The sequence below is a fragment of the Sycon ciliatum genome, chromosome 9, assembly GCF_964019385.1.
Source record: "Sycon ciliatum chromosome 9, ocSycCili1.1, whole genome shotgun sequence".
NCBI classification, from domain to species: domain Eukaryota; kingdom Metazoa; phylum Porifera; class Calcarea; order Leucosolenida; family Sycettidae; genus Sycon; species Sycon ciliatum.
The window spans coordinates 29,984,127-30,003,128 of record NC_088651.1 but is presented as its reverse complement, the minus strand read 5'-3'; the positions used below and the strand labels follow the sequence as shown (position 1 = coordinate 30,003,128).

At 48.3% G+C, this 19,002-nt stretch overlaps 1 protein-coding gene across 1 annotated transcript in view; it reads left to right on the top strand.

Annotated features, from left to right (window-relative positions):
• Positions 1–19,002, top strand: part of LOC135824436 (leucine-rich repeat-containing protein 15-like) — an 83,735-nt gene that overhangs the window by 53,094 nt on the left and 11,639 nt on the right. The window contains exon 5 of the mRNA XM_065337175.1: positions 2,475–2,546. Coding sequence (XP_065193247.1) covers positions 2,475–2,546 — 72 coding nt within the window. The remainder of the gene's footprint in view (positions 1–2,474; positions 2,547–19,002) is intronic.

The following is a 19,002-nucleotide window of genomic DNA, read 5'->3' as shown; positions in this document are numbered from 1 at the left end:
CATCTGCCTCATATGACTACTCCATTCAGCTCTTAACGGCCACCACATCATCAGAGCAATCAACACCTGGGCTGTAGCTTTGATATGGTATAGTGCTGGTACAGTAAGTATCGTTTATAAAGTGACCGGATATAATGATATACCGGTTATAGTGATAGAACACGTCAAAATCAAAATCAAATCAGAAAAAATACAGCTAAAATATCACTATATACACTATTATCGCCTTCTTAGTATTTGACCCCACTAATTTCCCTGATACCTAAGCGGTCAAATATATCGCGTATTTGACTGCTTAGTCAAATACACGATATATTTGACTACTTACATTTGACTCCTTAGAACTTCTTGGACTTAGAAATTTTCTCTCCAACTTAGAAAAAGAAATTTTAGAAGAAAGCAGAAATACACAAGATGGGATTTGAACCCACAACCTTGTGAATCTCAGTCACTCTTCCTTACCACCCAGCCACTGTGCTACCGATGCTGAACCTAGTTTAAACAATGATCTTGACTTTCAATGCAGTACAATGCGGTATAGGCTATAGTATAATACTAGAATTACAAGGATATGTCGTATATGAAGAGAAACTATTGCGTGGAGAACACGATAAATAGATTATAGACCTCATAGTTGGTCTATACAGGATATATAGACCTCGTAAAAGACCTCGGGGGACCTCGGTCTTTTACTCGGTCTATATATCCTGTATAGACCTCCTAACCGGTCTATAATCTATACTTATCGGCTATACCGATATATCGCTTATTGTGATGGACTTCAGGAAGCAAACCATATGAAATGTACAGGAAAATATTGCATATAATGATCAAGAGTGATGATCACAAAACAATTGTTTTTTCAATAAAGTTCACTTCTTCCAAAACTGATCCAGTGTTGCCTGGTTGCATTTGGCAGCAGACGTGGCTGAGAGAAAATTCTCAATTTTAGACAGGTGTCCCTGTATGCTGTGGTCACGAATGTCACTCGACGTACTCATGATCTCTTTTTGCACCAACCCATTATTTTACCTGCACACACATGTCCGTTTCTGGCTGTGCTACCCCTCGCAATGTGCTCCCTTTGTATGCTCTTGTCCGTTTCTGTATGCACATGTCCTTTTCTGGCTGCGCTACCCCTCGCTCCCTTTGTATGGTCTTGTCCTTTTCTGTATCTTTCTGCATGCTCTTGTCTGTTTCTGGCTGTGTTGCCTCTCACACAGTCCGCGGAGCATGCATGCACTTTCAGCATGCTTTTTCCAGCGTGTACGCATCATTTCATGTGCAGTCATGTGCCATGTGTCGGTCAAACATGCAAATCAGCTATAGTGATACACCGGATATAGTGATAAATTTTCGAAAATCAAAGGGGCACGTTATATCCGATATTAACTGTATATTGCCATGGACACAGGACGAGTTGAAATCTGCTGACCGAAGAACGCGCAAGCTTATGACTATGCATAGAGCTCTCGATCCACGCGCTGATGTTGCCGGTATGTACATCAGTCGCAAGTCTCAAGAAGATCACAGAGAGCCTGATCATCGCGACACAACACCAGGCCTTGGCAACTAACCTGCTCAAAGCCCAAATCTCGAATGTGTGGAAAGGAAGGCGAGTCGGTTGCCCATATCCTATGCGAGTGTTCAAAGCTCGCTGGATGGGATTACTTGGAGCACCATTATCGGCTGGCCTCTGCGTGTACAGGAGTTGCGACTTGCATTGTGAAGACGAGTACTACAACCACCACTGTGGTCGGTCCAAGAGCATCGTGCACCCGCGGGTAACGTGCCTGAAGCTAGAGATACTTCAGACGCCAACATCTCCGCAGGACCAGAAGATCAAGATTCTGTGGGATTTCACCATCTGGTAGGATTGCTTCATAGAGCACCGAAGGCTTGATATTGTTCTGATTGATTTGAAACAAACTCCCAGTAAAGTCCCATTTTTGTCTGATACAGAATGTTCCTGAACGCTGCATGGATTCACCTCGAATGTCCCATTCTTTCTTCTTCAAAAAATTACGGTGCCCACTTGCACTTCGAACTGTGCATGGCACTTTCAAGACCTGACCAGCCTAGCCTGCAAGATCTGCACTGGCAGGCGCGGGCGCCAAATGATCGAACCGCACTGCAGAGTCGAACCGTGCTGTAAGCAGACCTGCAGTCTATGCTGTCGAACGTTTTTTTTTGGCGGCAAAACCGCTTTTGTCTTCTTTTCGAGCCATTCAGGGATTTTGAGAGAAATCCAGGGATTCTGCATGTCTTGTCAAGGTATAGAGAATTGTGTGGTTGGCCAGTACCTAACCCAATTGCATATGAATAATGTTGCGGTTAGGAGCCTAGGTTATTTCTGAAAACAAGGTCATGATTCGGCCTTTTAGATTAGAACTACGATATCCCAGACTCGGTGTTTTGTGCACTACCCGGAACTAAGAAAGAAAAACATTGTCTTTGTGCTGTGTCGTTCGTAGACATTTGTACAATAATCAGATCCAGAATTTAAGTGACGGTGTGTTCTCTGGTCTAACAAACCTCCACAGACTGTAAGTATTATCAACTGCACCACTGAACGCAGGGAACAGTTGTATAACGGTGTGTATATAGAAAAGTGCTGGATACGTGATGAACAAACCTCGATATAAGTGAGTATTATTATCTGCTGCACTGATTGAAGGAAACAGTTGTAGACGCTGTGTGTGAAATGCTTTGTTATGAAGCCTCTGATTCTCGTAAGTGTCAGGAACGAAAGAGCACACGGCACGAGGACAACTGCTTTTTCTTAACGGTATACTTCACTTGATCGAACATAATAACTCAGTCTAAGACGACCAGATATGTAAAGCATGCAAATGACAGCGTATACAGTAAATCGCACACAGCGCATATAGCGTATAGCATGCATGATGCATCAGCGATATGGCGGAGTCGAAATACTTGGAGAAGTGTTGGAGCTAGATGTCAGGTCTCCGAATGTCCCAGTAATCCTTGTCAGTTTTGTGCAATTTTGTTGCAATCGCTGACCTTATAAGATCTGGTCATGTTGATGGACAGTTAGTCAAAATTCGTAACATTTTTTCCTTCTCCTTTTTCACCATAATTTAATAGGCTCACCATCCGAGTTGAATTCTTCCTTATTCTTTTCTTTTCTTGCCCTGGTTGGCTATCACCCCTCTCTCGCACTTTGCCTGCCAATAGACCGATCCCCTTATTATACTGGGTTCGAGCACAGGGGCAACCTCAGTCGCGATCGAGCTAGTTTTTGAACGTGACAGCATCTTTGACAGTGTGCTTCAGGTTTGTTTTGGAATGTCTTCTGCTTAGTTCAAGTGGTTTGCGATGGCTTCGAGCGGTGCTGAACCTCCTGCTGGTAGGAGCAGAGTCTCCGAGAGAGACATGGACTGTGATGCAGCTGCAGGATTTTTTCAAGGCGCGGGAGGGAACGATCTCGGGCCACAAACAGTAGTTACTCCAGAGGTGAGTTTTTGTTGTTGTTGAAATATTCGAATCGCGAATCGTGTTGTGAGACTTATTTTGTGCCTAGGCTACAGCAGACCGTATTCCTTTCTCCTTGAGATCGGTGCTGAAGATAATAGTAACCTTTTTCTGGTCTGCCTTTTCCTCTCCAGGGCCATTTTCTATGAAGGTAACCGTGGTGCTGCCAAGTCACCAAGTCGCGATCGCGATCAGCAGCCCTGAAGTGGAAAAATCGATTTTCCAACGATCTGGTTGGACATCAGCCACTAAAGTACTTCTGATTTGCCTGTAGTGACAACAGCAGCCATCCTTGGACACCTTGCAAAGACAGGAAAAGCCACTGGTGGAAGCGACTGCTATGTGGTGACGATAGCAGTGGTGATCGCCGTTTTGTCAAGTCTAAGGGCTAGCCAACCCAGAGGAAGCATTTAAAAAAACGATGAGCAGTGCGTGGTATTTGTTGAGCGTGAAGAGCTAGAGGAGGACAGTGCAAACACATGGAAGGAGTGGATGGTGTTTGAAGAACAATGTGCTGTGTGCCGGCTGGTGGTGATGGTGGTCTTTGTCAGCATGTATTCGTGCTGCTTCTTGTGCTGGAACACTTCTCGCCCGAAGAAGGCAGATTGCGTGCTCCCTGGCCCTCAGTCGGCAATGGGGAATTTGTTCCAGGAACATTACCCCAGAGCCAGTGATGAGTCGTACCTTTGTAAGGTCAAAGCTTGCTGTTAATCGCAAGCGTAGCGCATTGGATTGCTCCCTCTTCGAAGTACGAGGGCCAAAGCTTGCCGCTCTCTGCAGCAAAGTGTGTGTGCGGTTCTTTTGAACCTATGAATATACCCCCCCCCCCCCCCCGTCTCTCTCTGTCTTAGGAAGACTGCATGTTCAGAGTAAACTATTTTCTAGTATATTTAATGTGAGACGGGCTGTTTCCGCCCAAGATCAAGATAGTTTTTTTCTGTTTCTATACCTTCCTAATAAAATACATTGTGACAGAGCTCTCGGTCATTCTCCGCTGTACTCCATCCTCAACCCGCCACCACCATGCGCTCTTGGCCGAACTAATGCACGAAGCATAAACACACCAGCACAGCAAGGACACTTCCGTTGACAGAATAACAAGTAAACAATATCTGATATTGTTTACGCCTCTAGACAGCTGTTTCGTTTCTTCGAGCTCATCATTAGAGGAGGATAGTAGCAGGATATTAATGATGATATAATATAAGATGATAGACGGTTTATGGTCCGATATTGATGATTGGAGATCTAAGAAAGCAATGACAGTGATTGCGAAATGGATAATATTATCATGATTATATGCCAGTCTGGTAATGCGTTGTACTGGTGGACAGTATTGAAATCATCACTGCATTCGATGCAAATATTGGTATACCTTGGTTTCAGTATTGGAAAAAAAGAGTAAGAGAACCTGGTTGATTTGGTTGCATCTGCGACTGGCTACCGGGTGTTGTGATCAGCAAAGTTACCATGGGAGAAAATAACAGCGCAAGGATCTGTTGGGTCTTGTTTTGCCGTGCCGGTGCGAGAACCCTAAGTGCATGGCAAAATAGAACTGTTTCATCCACAATGCAGAATGTCTTGCGGTACATGGCATTGATGACTGAACATCTCGCCAGCTCGCCCAAATGGGGATCATGCCCAAACGGAGGAACAAGACATCTTTCCAGCTCAGCTAGCTATATGCCGTGAAACGGATTATTAACTTGTGCCACGCATGCCAGCTTCTGTTCCATTCGGCCCAGGCTTAGACACGTCAATAGCAGCTGATCCTCCATTACATGCTCATTGGCGATTTAAGGCCACCTCCATCTGTATCCGCCGTCCCTCAGCTTCCGTCTTCGCAGATATTGCGCGGCGCAGTACATTTTCTCGGCTAGGCTCAAAGAAGTCCCACAGAGCGGTCCAAACACCTGAAGGCAAACCAGTCAGAAACTGGAGCGGCTCAGAGTCTTTCTTTACGGTATTGTACGTAAGCTGTTTTTCGGCTTTCTTCACCCCAGTCCTCACATCGTCCTACTGCTCCACGAGACTCTGAACACGAGCTCTACTTGCTGCCAGCTCCTGAAACAGATGCTGCACTTCCATTACAGGACCAAACTGCACTAAGCCAGAATCCTTTCCAACTCCAAAGTACCGTTGCCTCTCAGCAAAATACTGGTTTGGGAGCATGGGGAGCTCGTGATGCAGACGCTGCAATTCCATGACCGAACTGCACTAGGCTCAGCAAATACGGTTTGCGAGCATGGGGAGCAGGGCGTCCAGACTCCACTCTCTTGCGAAAAGCAAACCTGGTACCGTAGGACAGCTGTTTGGGTTCTTGGACTCATCCTGCCCTTGTAGAGCTGGGCAAAACGATTTCGATTTCGGGATCGAAATGATCGCTGCAACTCAAATATTCAGAGTGACCCTAAACCTACGTCCTTCCTCACGGGGCATAGCCTGGATCCGCTCGCTCCAGGCCGCTGTGGCTCCACACGAGGAAAGGAGTGAAATGACTTGTTTGCTTCGTCCTCCTGTTCTGACAGTGAGGAATGCAGGAATGATCCTGAGAAGGCATCCTGAAGTCGAAAAAAGGAAGACGTCTAAACAAAAACAAAACAGCTCAAATCAAAAGTCTTTGTGACATTTTTTGTAGACAGACTTGCACTGCATGTAGATTTCGCGTGCTCTGCACTTCGCATGCGAGAAGTCGCGCACAGCTAAGGTGAGGTTGGTCGCGTTTGTGCAGCAGGATCCCACGCGACTGCGGAGTTGCCCCCTTGCTCGAACCCAGACAATAATAAAGGGATCGGTCTATTAGTCATGGACCACGAATTGAGTGAAATAATTTATTAAAACGTTCCTCTTGTATTATTTTTTATTTATTTTATTTTAAATAATCGACGTGGAGAAACACAACTTTATAATAGCAATAAAGAGAACAATTCTGCTGTCATCGCCAAACTACAACGAAGGCATAAAAGTTTACCAAAAACTAATTTTCTTGTCACATTCATCAGTGGAAAGTCGTGACTGAAGAGTAACCATGCTGAACAATGATTAAAAATACATTCAATAATGTGTTACGAGAACAAAATAAAGTGCTAAAATAGAATGAGGGAGGGTGAGACAATAGAAGTGAAGTGAGAGCCAAGTGCAACGGCGGGTGAGAAACTAATTTTAACGCTAAAACTGTGTAGTGAGGCAAACAATCATGCTGTGCACCTACGAAAACAATCTTAACGCAACTACACGTTTTTTCTGCTTACAAAAATCAGGCTTAAGCAAACGAATACAAACAGCCTCAAATACTTTCAGCTGACTACGGATATGCACTTCCAGGTCAGAGACACTGTTATCTAGCCAGGTCTTGAATACGGCTAGTATATCCAGCTGCTGTTCTATCATTATACTTTCAACTTCACACAGTTTGTGGCGTAGACTGCGTAATAATTATACTATTTTGATGTGGCCAATGTTAAGTGTACTACTGTGCTGGTCCAGGTGGTGGGTGTGTGGGTGAAACGGGGCGGCGTGTGGATTAAGGTTCATGCTGATCCGATGGGTGTGTTGAGCATGCGGGTTCAAGGGGAGTGGGTCGGTGGTTTGAGCCATTATGCTTTAACGGGTTTGGGAACCCAGGCCTCTGTACCAAATCGCCACTCTCTTACAGTACGGCCAACTTCGTCAGGCCAGAACGATGCTTCCGCGACCTTCTTGGCGTCCGTGACCAAGACTGTAATACGAGCAGAGGCTGTTCTAAAGTGCACGGAGGTGTACACGACGCTTTGTACTACAGATACACCTTGTGCCTTGCAGTGTTCAACTTTTGAATCCACATCGCAGTCCGGGTGAACATTTCCAATGCAGTACACCGTCATGCGGGGTCGTCCTACGAGTCCAGGTGCTCTCTTGGGTGTTTTCGGTGCTGTGTACCGCGATGTCTCCTCCCCATGGTGGTTTGGCTTTTGCGTACGTTTGTCATGGCCAGGTGCATGCGGCCTTGGTGGCTGGCTTGCGGAGTCTGCACACAAATTTTCTACAATGTGCTCTGCAGCTGGGCCTTGTGTTTGTACCGGTGCATGTGACAGGTCTGGGGTAGCGTCGGTACTCGTACTAATAGGCCTTTCACACGACGGGAAAAAGTCATGTCTGTTCGGGCTCGCGGGCGGATCACCAAGGCGATCTTCAAATGGCGGGAAATCTGAATCCGTAGACCCGACGGTCTGCCCGCGACACCCTGACCCGTTGGCTGTGCGTTTTCGTTTTCGATTTCGTGTTTCCTGTACTGGTTTGGCTTGTGTTCGCGATCGCGTCTTCTCACTGAGCGTTTCCTGAACAGCAGCACAGGTCCGACTTTCTGAACAATGGCCACCCGGACATTCAGCCCAGAATCCGAAAGGATGCTTATTGAAATCTACTGCTCCCTACTTGAATCGACTCATAAAATGATGATGACGCGAGCAGCCGAAGAAGACAAGGCAACAAAACGCCTGAACGGCCACAAGGGATTTGGGAAATCGAACGAGGCACTCCAAACCCTGTAGGTTGTGAGCCGATTGCCCTGTCCGGACCCAGTTGCCCAAGGCCACGGAAAAAACAGCAAAAATAGAGCAAAACTACGCGGATTTGTCAAATCCATGGTCCCAGAAATCCAGTCAAGAACGCCAAAGCAACAAAGTCGTCTTTTCAGTCTTGTTCTACTCCAACATCAGGCAAAGAGAGTTTGAATTTTCCCGGAAGGCATGAAAATAAAAAATATTTTGATTTATTTCCATCAAAACACGTCTCCATTACAATTACCTAGGCAACAGTCACACTCACGTGCGCCGTGTCGGCAGAGCTAGTCGTCATGTGAAGTGTCTTGCCGTGGATCGTAGAACCATGGTATCGTGCAATCGTGAGCACGAACCGTCGTGTGACAAGGCTATAAAGTGCACGGGGAGAGTACTACTTGTAGTAGTTCTGAGATGAGTTGTATCCCCAGGGTCAGCGTGGACGTGGGTCAAACGGGATTGGTGATCTTGTTCAGCATGCAGTTCACGTCGGAGCTTTTGCACGTCGTCCTTCAACGCCTGAATTTCCCTGTCAGAATCTCTCAGCTGTACATTCACATCTTTCATCGTCTTTAGCTCTGATTTCAGTTCCCTTGCTACCCCGGTGAGTTCGGAGAGTGCGGCGCAAAGGCTAGCTACATCAGGGTTAGCATGACTTACGGGAGCCGAGTCCTTAGATCCTCTCAGTAGGGCAATCAGCATTGGCCTGTTCGCCTTTCGTGGGAACTCCAGTCCCAGTCGCTGGATGAGCTCCTTGAGCTCGTGATCAGTAAGCACGGCGATGTCCGTATTGGGGTCGAGTTGCCGCGCCATTATAATTATCACTATTTTACTGGTGGTCCATGGGCCTAGTACCCCAGGAAACTGGAAAAAGGAGTAAAGGTCAGGAGCTCGCAAATTTGCATCCACCCCTGACAGGTAAAAATTGTAATCATGCTAGTCATGGCAACGGAAGGTAAAATTATGGAGATCGATCCGTGCATGGTTCGATTGTGAGCAGAGTACGAAAAAAGCACACATTCAAACTGTGCAACAGAAGCAGAAGAGGAAATCGAAAATGAACACTGTCGTTCAGTGAAGTGCTTCTGTCCAAGGGTGCTCGCACCCGACGGGGTTACAGCGCCCCTAGTCAGACAATACAAGGCAAACGAAATAGAAATTAGCTCAGTCACAGTGCGGGACTCCGAAACGAAAGCCCGTATGTAAATATTAATTGTTCGTACCTGCTGTACAACGTAACAATTGCTCAAATTCATAACGCAATTTCAAACTAGTACTCGTAGAATTGTAGTTCGAATGTGCCACTCAATTATAGTAACAACGACAAAGAGATACTCTTCTAAACATTTCTCTCCCTTCTCACTATGCCGAAATTCACAGCGACCAAAATAATACGAAAATTGACTATTGTTCTGAAATAGGGAAACAAGGAGCTACTCACAGAACAGCTTGCAAAGAAGCACGATTGGGCGGGTGTAGGTCTTGTCGCCCACCTTGACATTCACAACTCGCACGTGTCCACTTCGGTGAGACGACCCATTGGCCAAGTGCCCCGTGGTTGTCTTGGGATATCACTAGAACGATGTCGTCGACCTTGAGGTCAGTCTCGGCCGTCCTCCACTTGAGTCGCCGGTTCAGCTCTGGCACGACTTCCTGCATCCATCTCCGCCAAAAGCGCAGCACGAGTTCTTGCACTACACGCCAGCGTTGCCGAGGGTTGAACTCGCTCTCGTCCACTTCTGCAGGTGCAAACCGAGTACCGACCCGGCCAAACAGGAAATGGTTGGGCATTAGTGGAGTCGGGTCACGACCATCTGCCGACATGTAGGACAGGGGCCGTGAGTTCATGAGCGCCTCTGCGCCGAGGATAGCAGACAATAGCTCCTCGTCTGTGACCTCCGCGTTCTTCAGAATCGCCGAGATAGCACGCTTTGCCGATTTTACTAACGTCTCATGCACTCCGCCGAAATGTGGTGCTGCTGGAGGGTTGAAACGCCAGCTAGTCTGCGGATCCGCTGTCTGCCGCTGAATCGCCTCTGCATCAAGCTGCTTGACTAGCTGAGCAAGCTCATTGGTGAAGCCGACGAAATTCGTGCCATTGTCGGAGATGACGTCGATCGGTACTCCCCGTCGATTGGTGAAGCGTACGTACGCCTGCAGGAACAAGTCCGTTGTCAACGCGTATGACAGCTCAAGATGTACTGCTCTCGTCTGCAAGCAGGTGAACAAGCATAGATACCGGTTGTGTTGTGTCTTGCCGCGACCCTGCTTTGTCATAAACTGTCCGGCGTGGTCTACAGAGACTCGGCCGAATGTGCGTACCGCACTCAGGTAGTGGCCCCATCACCTGCATTGCCGGCTTCGTACAGTTCCGGGCGCACCTCGCACACTTGGCTTCCCATGCTCGCACCTCTTCACGGCCAGCGACGATCCAGTAGCGCGATGAGAGTTCGCCTAGCGTATGGCTGACACAGAACGCGTGATATCCTCGTTTGTGACATGCCTTGACAATCAGCTGTGTCACATGATCTCCTCGTGGTAGGAGGATCGGATTGCGCTGTTCTGCAGTCAAGAAGTCAGCATGCTGTAGTCGACCTCCGACGCGTAGATGGCCAGCGTCGTCAATCATTGGCTTGAGCGAGACCAGCTTGCTGGTTGCAGGGATTGGCTTGCCTGCCTTAACTGCAGCGTACTCTGGTAGCGACTGTTGCTGCGCTCGCTTGATGTAGAACTCATCAGAGTCCTGGATTACCTGTGGCGATAATTCGTCAAACTCTCGCTTTGCGGGTGGTACCGAGCAATTCGTAGCGAATCGCAAACACCAAGCATGAATACAGCACAATCGTACCCAGTCGGAGTAGCGGCTTGGCTCTAGACGATTCAGCTCGCTGTGGCATTGGTCGACGGTCGCCGCAGTCAGCTCGATGGACTCGTCCTTTGGTTGGTTGACTTTCTTCAACTCCAGAGTTGACGGACGGGGCTTCAGTTCCGGCTGAACTGGCCATTCACTTTCAGCGGCAACCAAGAAGCCAGGACCGTTCCACCATAAACTGCTTCCTGCCAACTCTTGCACTGACGTTCCTCGAGAGACCAGGTCGGCCGGATTGAGCGCGGTGGGCACATACCGCTGTAATAGGTGTATTTATGCTACAACTTGTACATACTCACTATTTGTATTTCCCGCTCGTTCCCCTTGGCAATGAGAGCCACTCACATAGAAGAGCGCATGCTCCTGTGGGTGTAACAGTCCAACTAACTTCAGTAGTCATTCTTGGAATAAGCAATGATCCTTGCCATAATGCATTCTTATATACATGAACAAGCAATGATGGACATAACACCTAACAGCAGCAGCGTGATAATAGCAGGTGATAAGTGTATCCTATTCCTAGTGTTAGTAGTAACAGTGAATCTGTTACACCATTCCCCCCTCTCAAATGTCAGAACAGTACCAATTCGAAGGAACAGTTATGGTAACTAATGATCATGCATGGATATGTGGAATGCATGGTAGCCGAAAACAACACTGATGAACTCAAGATCCAGTGCATGTCCTCTGCAAATAACGCCTGGCTGGCAGGGAAGCACTATCCTAATCATGCAGAATGCTACATTTCTATTGCAACACGTAGAACTAGCAATACAACTGTGGCTGCCAATTAAATAGCAATTTTATGAAAAACGGTCCAGGTAGATTTTCAGCGGAATAATAGCGTTTCCTGCTTCATCCATCAAGTATTCCTCCGGCTCCCAGGTGGCATCTCGGTAGCCCTTCCATTTCACTAGGTACTGCGTGCGCCGTCCTCTCTTCTTGTGCGACAACACCTTTTCGGCAATGTACCGCGTATGGCCATCCGCATCGGTTAGGGGTGGAGGTGCCGGCTGAGTACGGCCCGGTGTCTCATTGCCATGGTACAGCTTGAGGGCAGCAATATTGAACACTGGATGGGCCCGAATGATTCTTGGAAGAGCTAATCTGTACGCACCTTGAACGGCCCATACCACTTGAGCCTTAATTTGTGTGAAGGCCTGTCTCGTTCCTCGGGCGTCAGCAGGAAGTCCCTGAAGACCAACACCTCATCCCCCTCCTTCAGGGCGTCCTCCACCCGTCCTCGATCCGCATACAATGATTGCCGGGCCTGCGCCGCCACGATGGCATCCTGTGCCTCTACGCGGCCATCCAGCCATGACAGCGGACCATTCGTGTCCATGCCAGCTCCAGCTTTCTGCTTCGTCAATAAGATCGAGGGAGTAACTGGATGGCATCCATGGTTGAGGAAAAATGGCGTGTTACCTGTTGACGCTTGATCGGCATTGTTGATCGCAAACTCACATAGCGATAGGAGTTCATCCCAATTGTTTTGCCTATGGTTGACGAAAGCTCTTAGCGTATCCTCAATGACACGGTTCACACGCTCAGTCATGCCATCGGTCTGCGGGTGGTTGGCCGTGCTCATTTTTATCTCCATGTCAAGAATACTGAAAACCTCCTTGAAGAACGCCGACGTGAATCGCGGATCTCGATCACAAACTATCGTTTTGCTCAAGCCATGGGCAGCAAACACATGATCCACGTACAATCGGGCTGCCTCCTTAGAGTCAACATGAACAGTCGTCGGGATCAGGTGCACATACTTCGTCAGACGGTCCACAAAGGTTAGAATGGCGCTATGTCCTCGGCAGGTCAGCGGCAGTGCCATGATGAAATCCATGCTGATGTCTGTCCAGGGCTGTTCGGGGACTGGAAGGGACTGCAACAGTCCTGCCTTGGTCTGGCTACCCTTTACGCGTTGGCACCGGTCGCAAGATTTAACGAAGTCCTTCACAGTACTTCTCATGCCTGGCCAATAGAAGTATCTGCTCAGCTTCAGGTAGGTCCTGTCTCTCCCCGGATGGCCGGCCGTCAGGCAATCATGATTCTGTTTGAGCAATTGCAGCCGTACCGGACCGCGAGGAATGCAGAGGCGAGCATCGCCCGATGTTACTAGGTACAGCAGACAGAATCTGGCAATATGGCCGGGTTTCCTGCAGGTGAAACACAGCCTTGAACGACCCTCTGGCTCCCTGGTTTCTCTCCCACCGGATGGTGTTGGTTGGCTTAACCAGAGTCCAGGCTGGCGCCTCTGATGCCCTGGTGCGCGCACTGCCTTGGCGTAGCTAGCTTGGGCTAGCCGCATCGACTGGTCTGCTGAGACCGCAGCTCGTATGGCTTGGGCCAAATGTTGCGGATGCTCCCTAAGTACCTCACCGCTTAGGCCCTGAGCCAGCCCACGCGTGAACAAGATAACTTTGGAGTGGTCATCAAGCTCGGGAACTTGTAAGCTAAGCCGCGAAAATTTGTTGATGTATTCGTCAAGAGTCTCATCTTGGTGAAGAGCGAATAAGTCGATGCGCGCCTGTTCTCTGTCATAAACCGGGCCGTACACTTCTCCCAGCTTGCTCTTCAGGTCTGGCCAGTCGGAAAACCGCGTGTTTGCCTCCTGAGAGGCGATAAACCAATAACGAGCGTTGCCCTCCAGAAAACTCGCCGCGTAGCTCAAGCGCTCCTCCGCGTTGTCCAGCTGCAGGGACTTCATGGCGAGTTCGATGGCGAAGGCCCACTCCTTGAACTCTCTTGTATCTCCACGAAACACAGGCGGAGACTTAACATGGCGCAGGCGTGGCCTCTCTCCGCTGGGAGCTTGAGCACGTCTTGGCGTTTGATCTGATCCATCGCACTGACCGAGTGCGATAAGGTGATTCAGACGCTTCTGAATCTCGAATATACCGTAGGCGACTAATGCGGCCACTGCGCATAGCCCGAACATGACGAAAAGAAAAACCATCCTCTTGCTACCGGTGGCAGCGGAAAACGTCCACGTCTACATTGCTGGCGGAGTTTGTACGCCTTCGGAGATCGCCTTCTATGAAGAACCACAAAGGCCCACGCAAGTGAACTACCATATCCTCATCCACTCTCTTCGTCGATATTTTCCTTTCTGTATTGTGTTTTTTTCTTCTCGTCGTCTTCTTGTTGCATGCATTGTTTACAGTCCATAGGTCACGCATTGGCGCCAACCTGTCTGGCCAAAACATTTTCAGAAGATTTTCTGTGTCCGTGTTTTGTGCATGATTGCATACTGACTGCTGTCTGTTGTTAGGATAACTGCTAGCTGGGTGTTAGAGTCTACACTGTGTCCGTAGATCATGGTAGATAGAGTACGAGTAGTTGCCTATTTGGTATTGTCTCTGCCAAATTTAGTTGTTTGCCGCTACGCACGATAGGTTACGTAGATCTAGATCGTTGATCGACTCGTCGATCGAGTCCACGGGAAATTTGTGCAGATATTATAATTTTTAGCAATGAAAAATATCAATTGTGCACTCATACCCATGTAAATAAACAATTAAAATGAAACAATTCCAGAACGTTTTCGTGTGACTATCATAAGTGGAACATTGTCACATAGTATGAATCACTAAAACAACCAGTAATATAGCTAGAGTAATATGAAAAGAAGCGTGAGAATGCAGCACAGCTAGCGGTTATGCATAACGCGTGTAGTGTGAACCTTTGCAGTGTATCTGAGAATGGTAGCAGTAGATGAATGTGGCAGCTGTAAGTGCCTGTGGACAAAACTGGTGAGTGCGTATTATTTAAAAAGTGTGAGTGCTACAACATTTTCCTTTTGCTTTGTCCACACGCACTCACAGCTGCCACATTCATCTACTGCTACCCTTCTCGGATACACTGCAAAGGTTCACACTACACGCGCTATCAAGAGTCCATAACCCAAGAGTATGCAACTGTGATTATGCCTGCATGCGTGGCGCGCTGCCTTCATTACGTAACTTGCCTTCATCACGCTCTGAAAGCATGCATTCAAACTCTCAATTTCTCGCACGAGCCCATTCGTTTTTGCTCGATTCGTTCCAGTACCTACACAATCTCTGAATTCTGGCGCGTGAACTCCAGTTCCGTACGAAAGTTCATTTCAAACTGGAGGGAAAGTGCGGTGTTTGATTTTCCGCAGTGCGCGGACTGCAGCTGAATGATGTAATGAAGGCAGCGCGCCGCGCATCTGGCCCATAGAAAAGAGATCACAGTTGCATACTCTTGGGTTATGGACTCTTGGCGCTATGCATAACCGCTAGCTGTGCTGCATTCTCACGCTTCTTTTCGTATTACTCTAGCTATATAACTGGTTGTTTTAGTGATCCTTACTATGTGACGATGTTCCACTGATGCGGATAGTCACACGAAAACGTTCTGGAATTGTTTCATTTTAATTGATAATTTAGCAGCAATTCTAACGTTGTAGCGTTGTTCTCTTGTAATTTAGTGGAACCTGTATTGAGTAAATGAGTTTTATGTTTCGTTACATTGTCGACAGATCTCCTGTGTACCGGTTTTGTGGCACAATGATTATAGCCATTATATTTTGTCGTCTCCATTCTTGTGCAATCATGCATATGTAGGTTGGTTCTCTTCATGTTATTGTGACCAATTTCACAGATGTTGGTTGCCTTGTTGCTTTCTCTCCCAAGCCATTCTGCATAAGCGAAGCTGTGGACGCAGCATACTGCTGCTGCACCTCAACGCGGGAATGTGTATAATAATAGTAATAATACACATGGTTATGAGTGCACAATTGATATTTTTCATTGCTATTTTTACGACTGTTGTCTCCTCGTCGGTTATTTAGAGATTTTTTTTCAAAAATACAAAAACAATTTTTTTTCACAATGGGCCGTTCAGCGAAATCCAAGAGACAAGAAAAGTTAGAGCGTAGCTTCGCTGAAGTTGGCTGTGACATGAGCATTGCTAAAGAGCGCGAGAGTTCGCCGGTACAAGGGTTGTCCCATCGTTTTCGCTTGCCAGACACAGACGCACCACATGCACGTCCACTGCCCAAACTGATCTTGCTCCCAGACACATTTGGCAGTCAACCTGGACAAGAATTTGTAAATTATAAGAGCCACTTTGATAACGCATGTGCCCTGTCAGTCTACACCCATGAACAATGTTTGCGCCTGTTGCCGGCGCGTCTGGTTGGCGTGCCACACGAGATGTTGACGGACATCGTCGCCAGCTCGCCCAAAATCACCTATCGCGAGGCAGTCGAAGCGCTGTGCGTGCGCGACACTGAAACCTCCGCAACTGGCCCTTATGCACGAGGCGACGCTCCGACAGAGAGTGAGGTTGGCCACTGAAACTCAGTATGCGCTCGCGCAGAAGCTGTGACGTCTGGCACGCCAGGCTTATCCCTGGCAGAGTGGGCCACTCCTGGGCTCAATGTTGCTCCTGTTGTTCATCGACGGCCAGGCAACGAAAGACCTGCGTCTGGCAGTTGCATCTCCACGACCTATGTCGTTGGATGCAGCCGTCCAAAAGGCGATAGAGGTGGGTGCCATCCACGCCCGCGAACAATCCCGATCGGGATACGCTCAGCCGGTGTTTGCAACAGCTCCGCAACACCAACAACAGTCGACTTCCGCACCCAGTCGACCCAGGCACTCGGAGTACAACCTCATCCGGCCGAGCGTTGCCACGGAGAACCAAAATGGCGACCAGGAACGCACAGAACGTGATCGCCTGGCCGGCATCCTTGAAATATTAAATTCTCGTCTCTCCGCACTGGAGAGAGCTGTCGGTGTCACAAACGGTTTTGTCAGCCAACAGCAAGGCCAGCTGCAGAGTGGCCGTGGTCGTGGCCGTTTCGGACGCGGAGGTTTGCGAGGAGCCATGCAGCCCGACCGATTGCTATGGCTGCGGAGAATTTGGCCACTTCCTCGCTTATTGTCTTCATATGAACCGAAAAAACGACGATTGACTGGTGACGCGGGGCAGCAGCCAGTCGAGAAGAACGAGCCCCTCCATTTGCCTGATGTATGTGTGCATGCTATTTCGCCAATTGTCTTGCATGTAGATGTATGTTTCCGGACTGCAACGGTGTCTGGATTATTTGACTCGGGCTCAAGTGTATTGTTGTTGCACGCAAATTTGTTCACTTCGTTGTTTGGCTCTGAGCAAACACTCGAGTCTGCTCCGCGTTTATGTGCGGTGAGCGGAGAACAGTTGCCTGTGTTGGGGTCTGTAGAGCTTGCATTCTGCCTGGGCAACTGCTCATTTGTGCACTCCTTTGTGTTGTCTGATGCCATCCACAAAGATGTCATTCTTGGATCAGATTTCCTCTTTGAGCTTGGTGGCGTGTTGGATGTTGCCCAAGGAATGTTGACGTTTGGCGAGGAGTCTGTGTGTGTGTGCGTTAGTGGCCCACGACATGTTCCCTCACAGATACTGTGTGCTACGAAGCCATTGTCTGACACCAGCGACACTGAGCTGGAACATAAAAATCCTGAAAACAATCATTCAAAATTCAATCATCCCGAAAAAAAATGTATACATCATTATCTACATGCATCATCCTCATGTGATCTGTCTGACGATTCATTGTCTGCACGGGTTGTTGAACCCATAGCTCAACCTGGCGTTGTCCCGGCGTGTGCGCCCGAACGTGTGGCCGACCCTGTGGTATACTCATCTCGTGTGTAGTTTGAGACCTGCAGGACATGTTGTGTTGGTGCCTAGTGCAGCTGTTGATGTGTGCACGGTTGCGATGGATTGCGTGGCAGATCCACTGGAGTACTTTATGGCGAAGCATCCAGATGTGGCAGTGACTCCTAGTCTTGTGACTGTTGGCCCTAACCAAACACGCGTGGTTGTGGCTGTTGAAAATCATGCAAATCATCCTATACTCATTCATAAAAAAACCAATGTTGCCGAACTTCATCAAATTCGTACAGATTGTGAACATATTAACGACACTGAAGCTATGGTTTCCTCAGTTTCACCCAGCACGATCCCGCTAACTGAGCAACGCAAGAAACTCATTGATGAATATATCAACGCACAAAATCATCTCTCCACAGAACAGTCTCGCGCGCTCACTGCACTACTTCATGATAACCACTATTTATTTATCTTGCATGATGATGACTATGGCTACTGTGATATATTCCCTTATAAAATTTACACTGGACAAAATAACCCTATAGAACAACCTACAAGGCGGATTCCATATCACCGCCGGAAGGCTCTGCAAGATCTACTGAATACACTTTGAAGCAATGCATAATACAAGAATCGATTAGTCCGTGGGCATCACCCATAGTATTGGTGACAAAGAAGGATGGCTCTCTTCGACTCTGTATCGACTATAGGAAGTTAAACTCTGTCACCGAGCCTGATGCTTACCCGATTCCCCGGGCAGATGACACGCTTGATTCCCTGTCTGGCTGTCGGTATTTCACGTCCCTTGACTTAGCGTCAGGGTACTGGCAAATAGCAATGGAAGGAAGCAACAAGGCTAAGACGGCATTTACCACGCCGTTGGGCTTGTTTGAGTTTAGTGTTCTGCCGATGGGCTGCAGGAATGGCCCAGCGGCATTTCAGCGCGTAATGGAAGCAGTCCTGAGTGGCTTAGGTAACACACCGGCTCAGCCATTCTGCCGTGTGTTCTTTGATGATGTCCTAAATGCCAGCGAAACGCTGTCTGGCCAACTCCAGATTCTGCTGCCCGTGTTCGCGCGAGTTCGGTCCGCTGGGCTCCGGTTCAATCTGAAGAAATGCTCCTTCTTCCAGGAGGAGGTTACTTTCTTAGGACACGCGTGTCAGCGGAGGGCATCTCCCCGGATGAGGCCAAACTCATCGCAATCAGGAACTGGAAGACTCCGAAATCTGTCACAGCTGTCCTCGAGTTCCTGGCTGCGCTTGATATTATCGCCGCTTCATCCTTGGGTTCGCCTAGCGTGCTGCTCCTCTGACTGCTCTGACAGGCAAAAATGCTCGCTTTGCGTGGTCGAAAGCATGCGAAGTGGCGTTCTTGGCGCTGAAGTGTTTGCTTGCCAGTGCGCCGGTGATGGCGTACCCCCAGTTTGAAGATTCAGCGGGTGCATTCATTCTGGACACCGATGCGAGCAATATGTC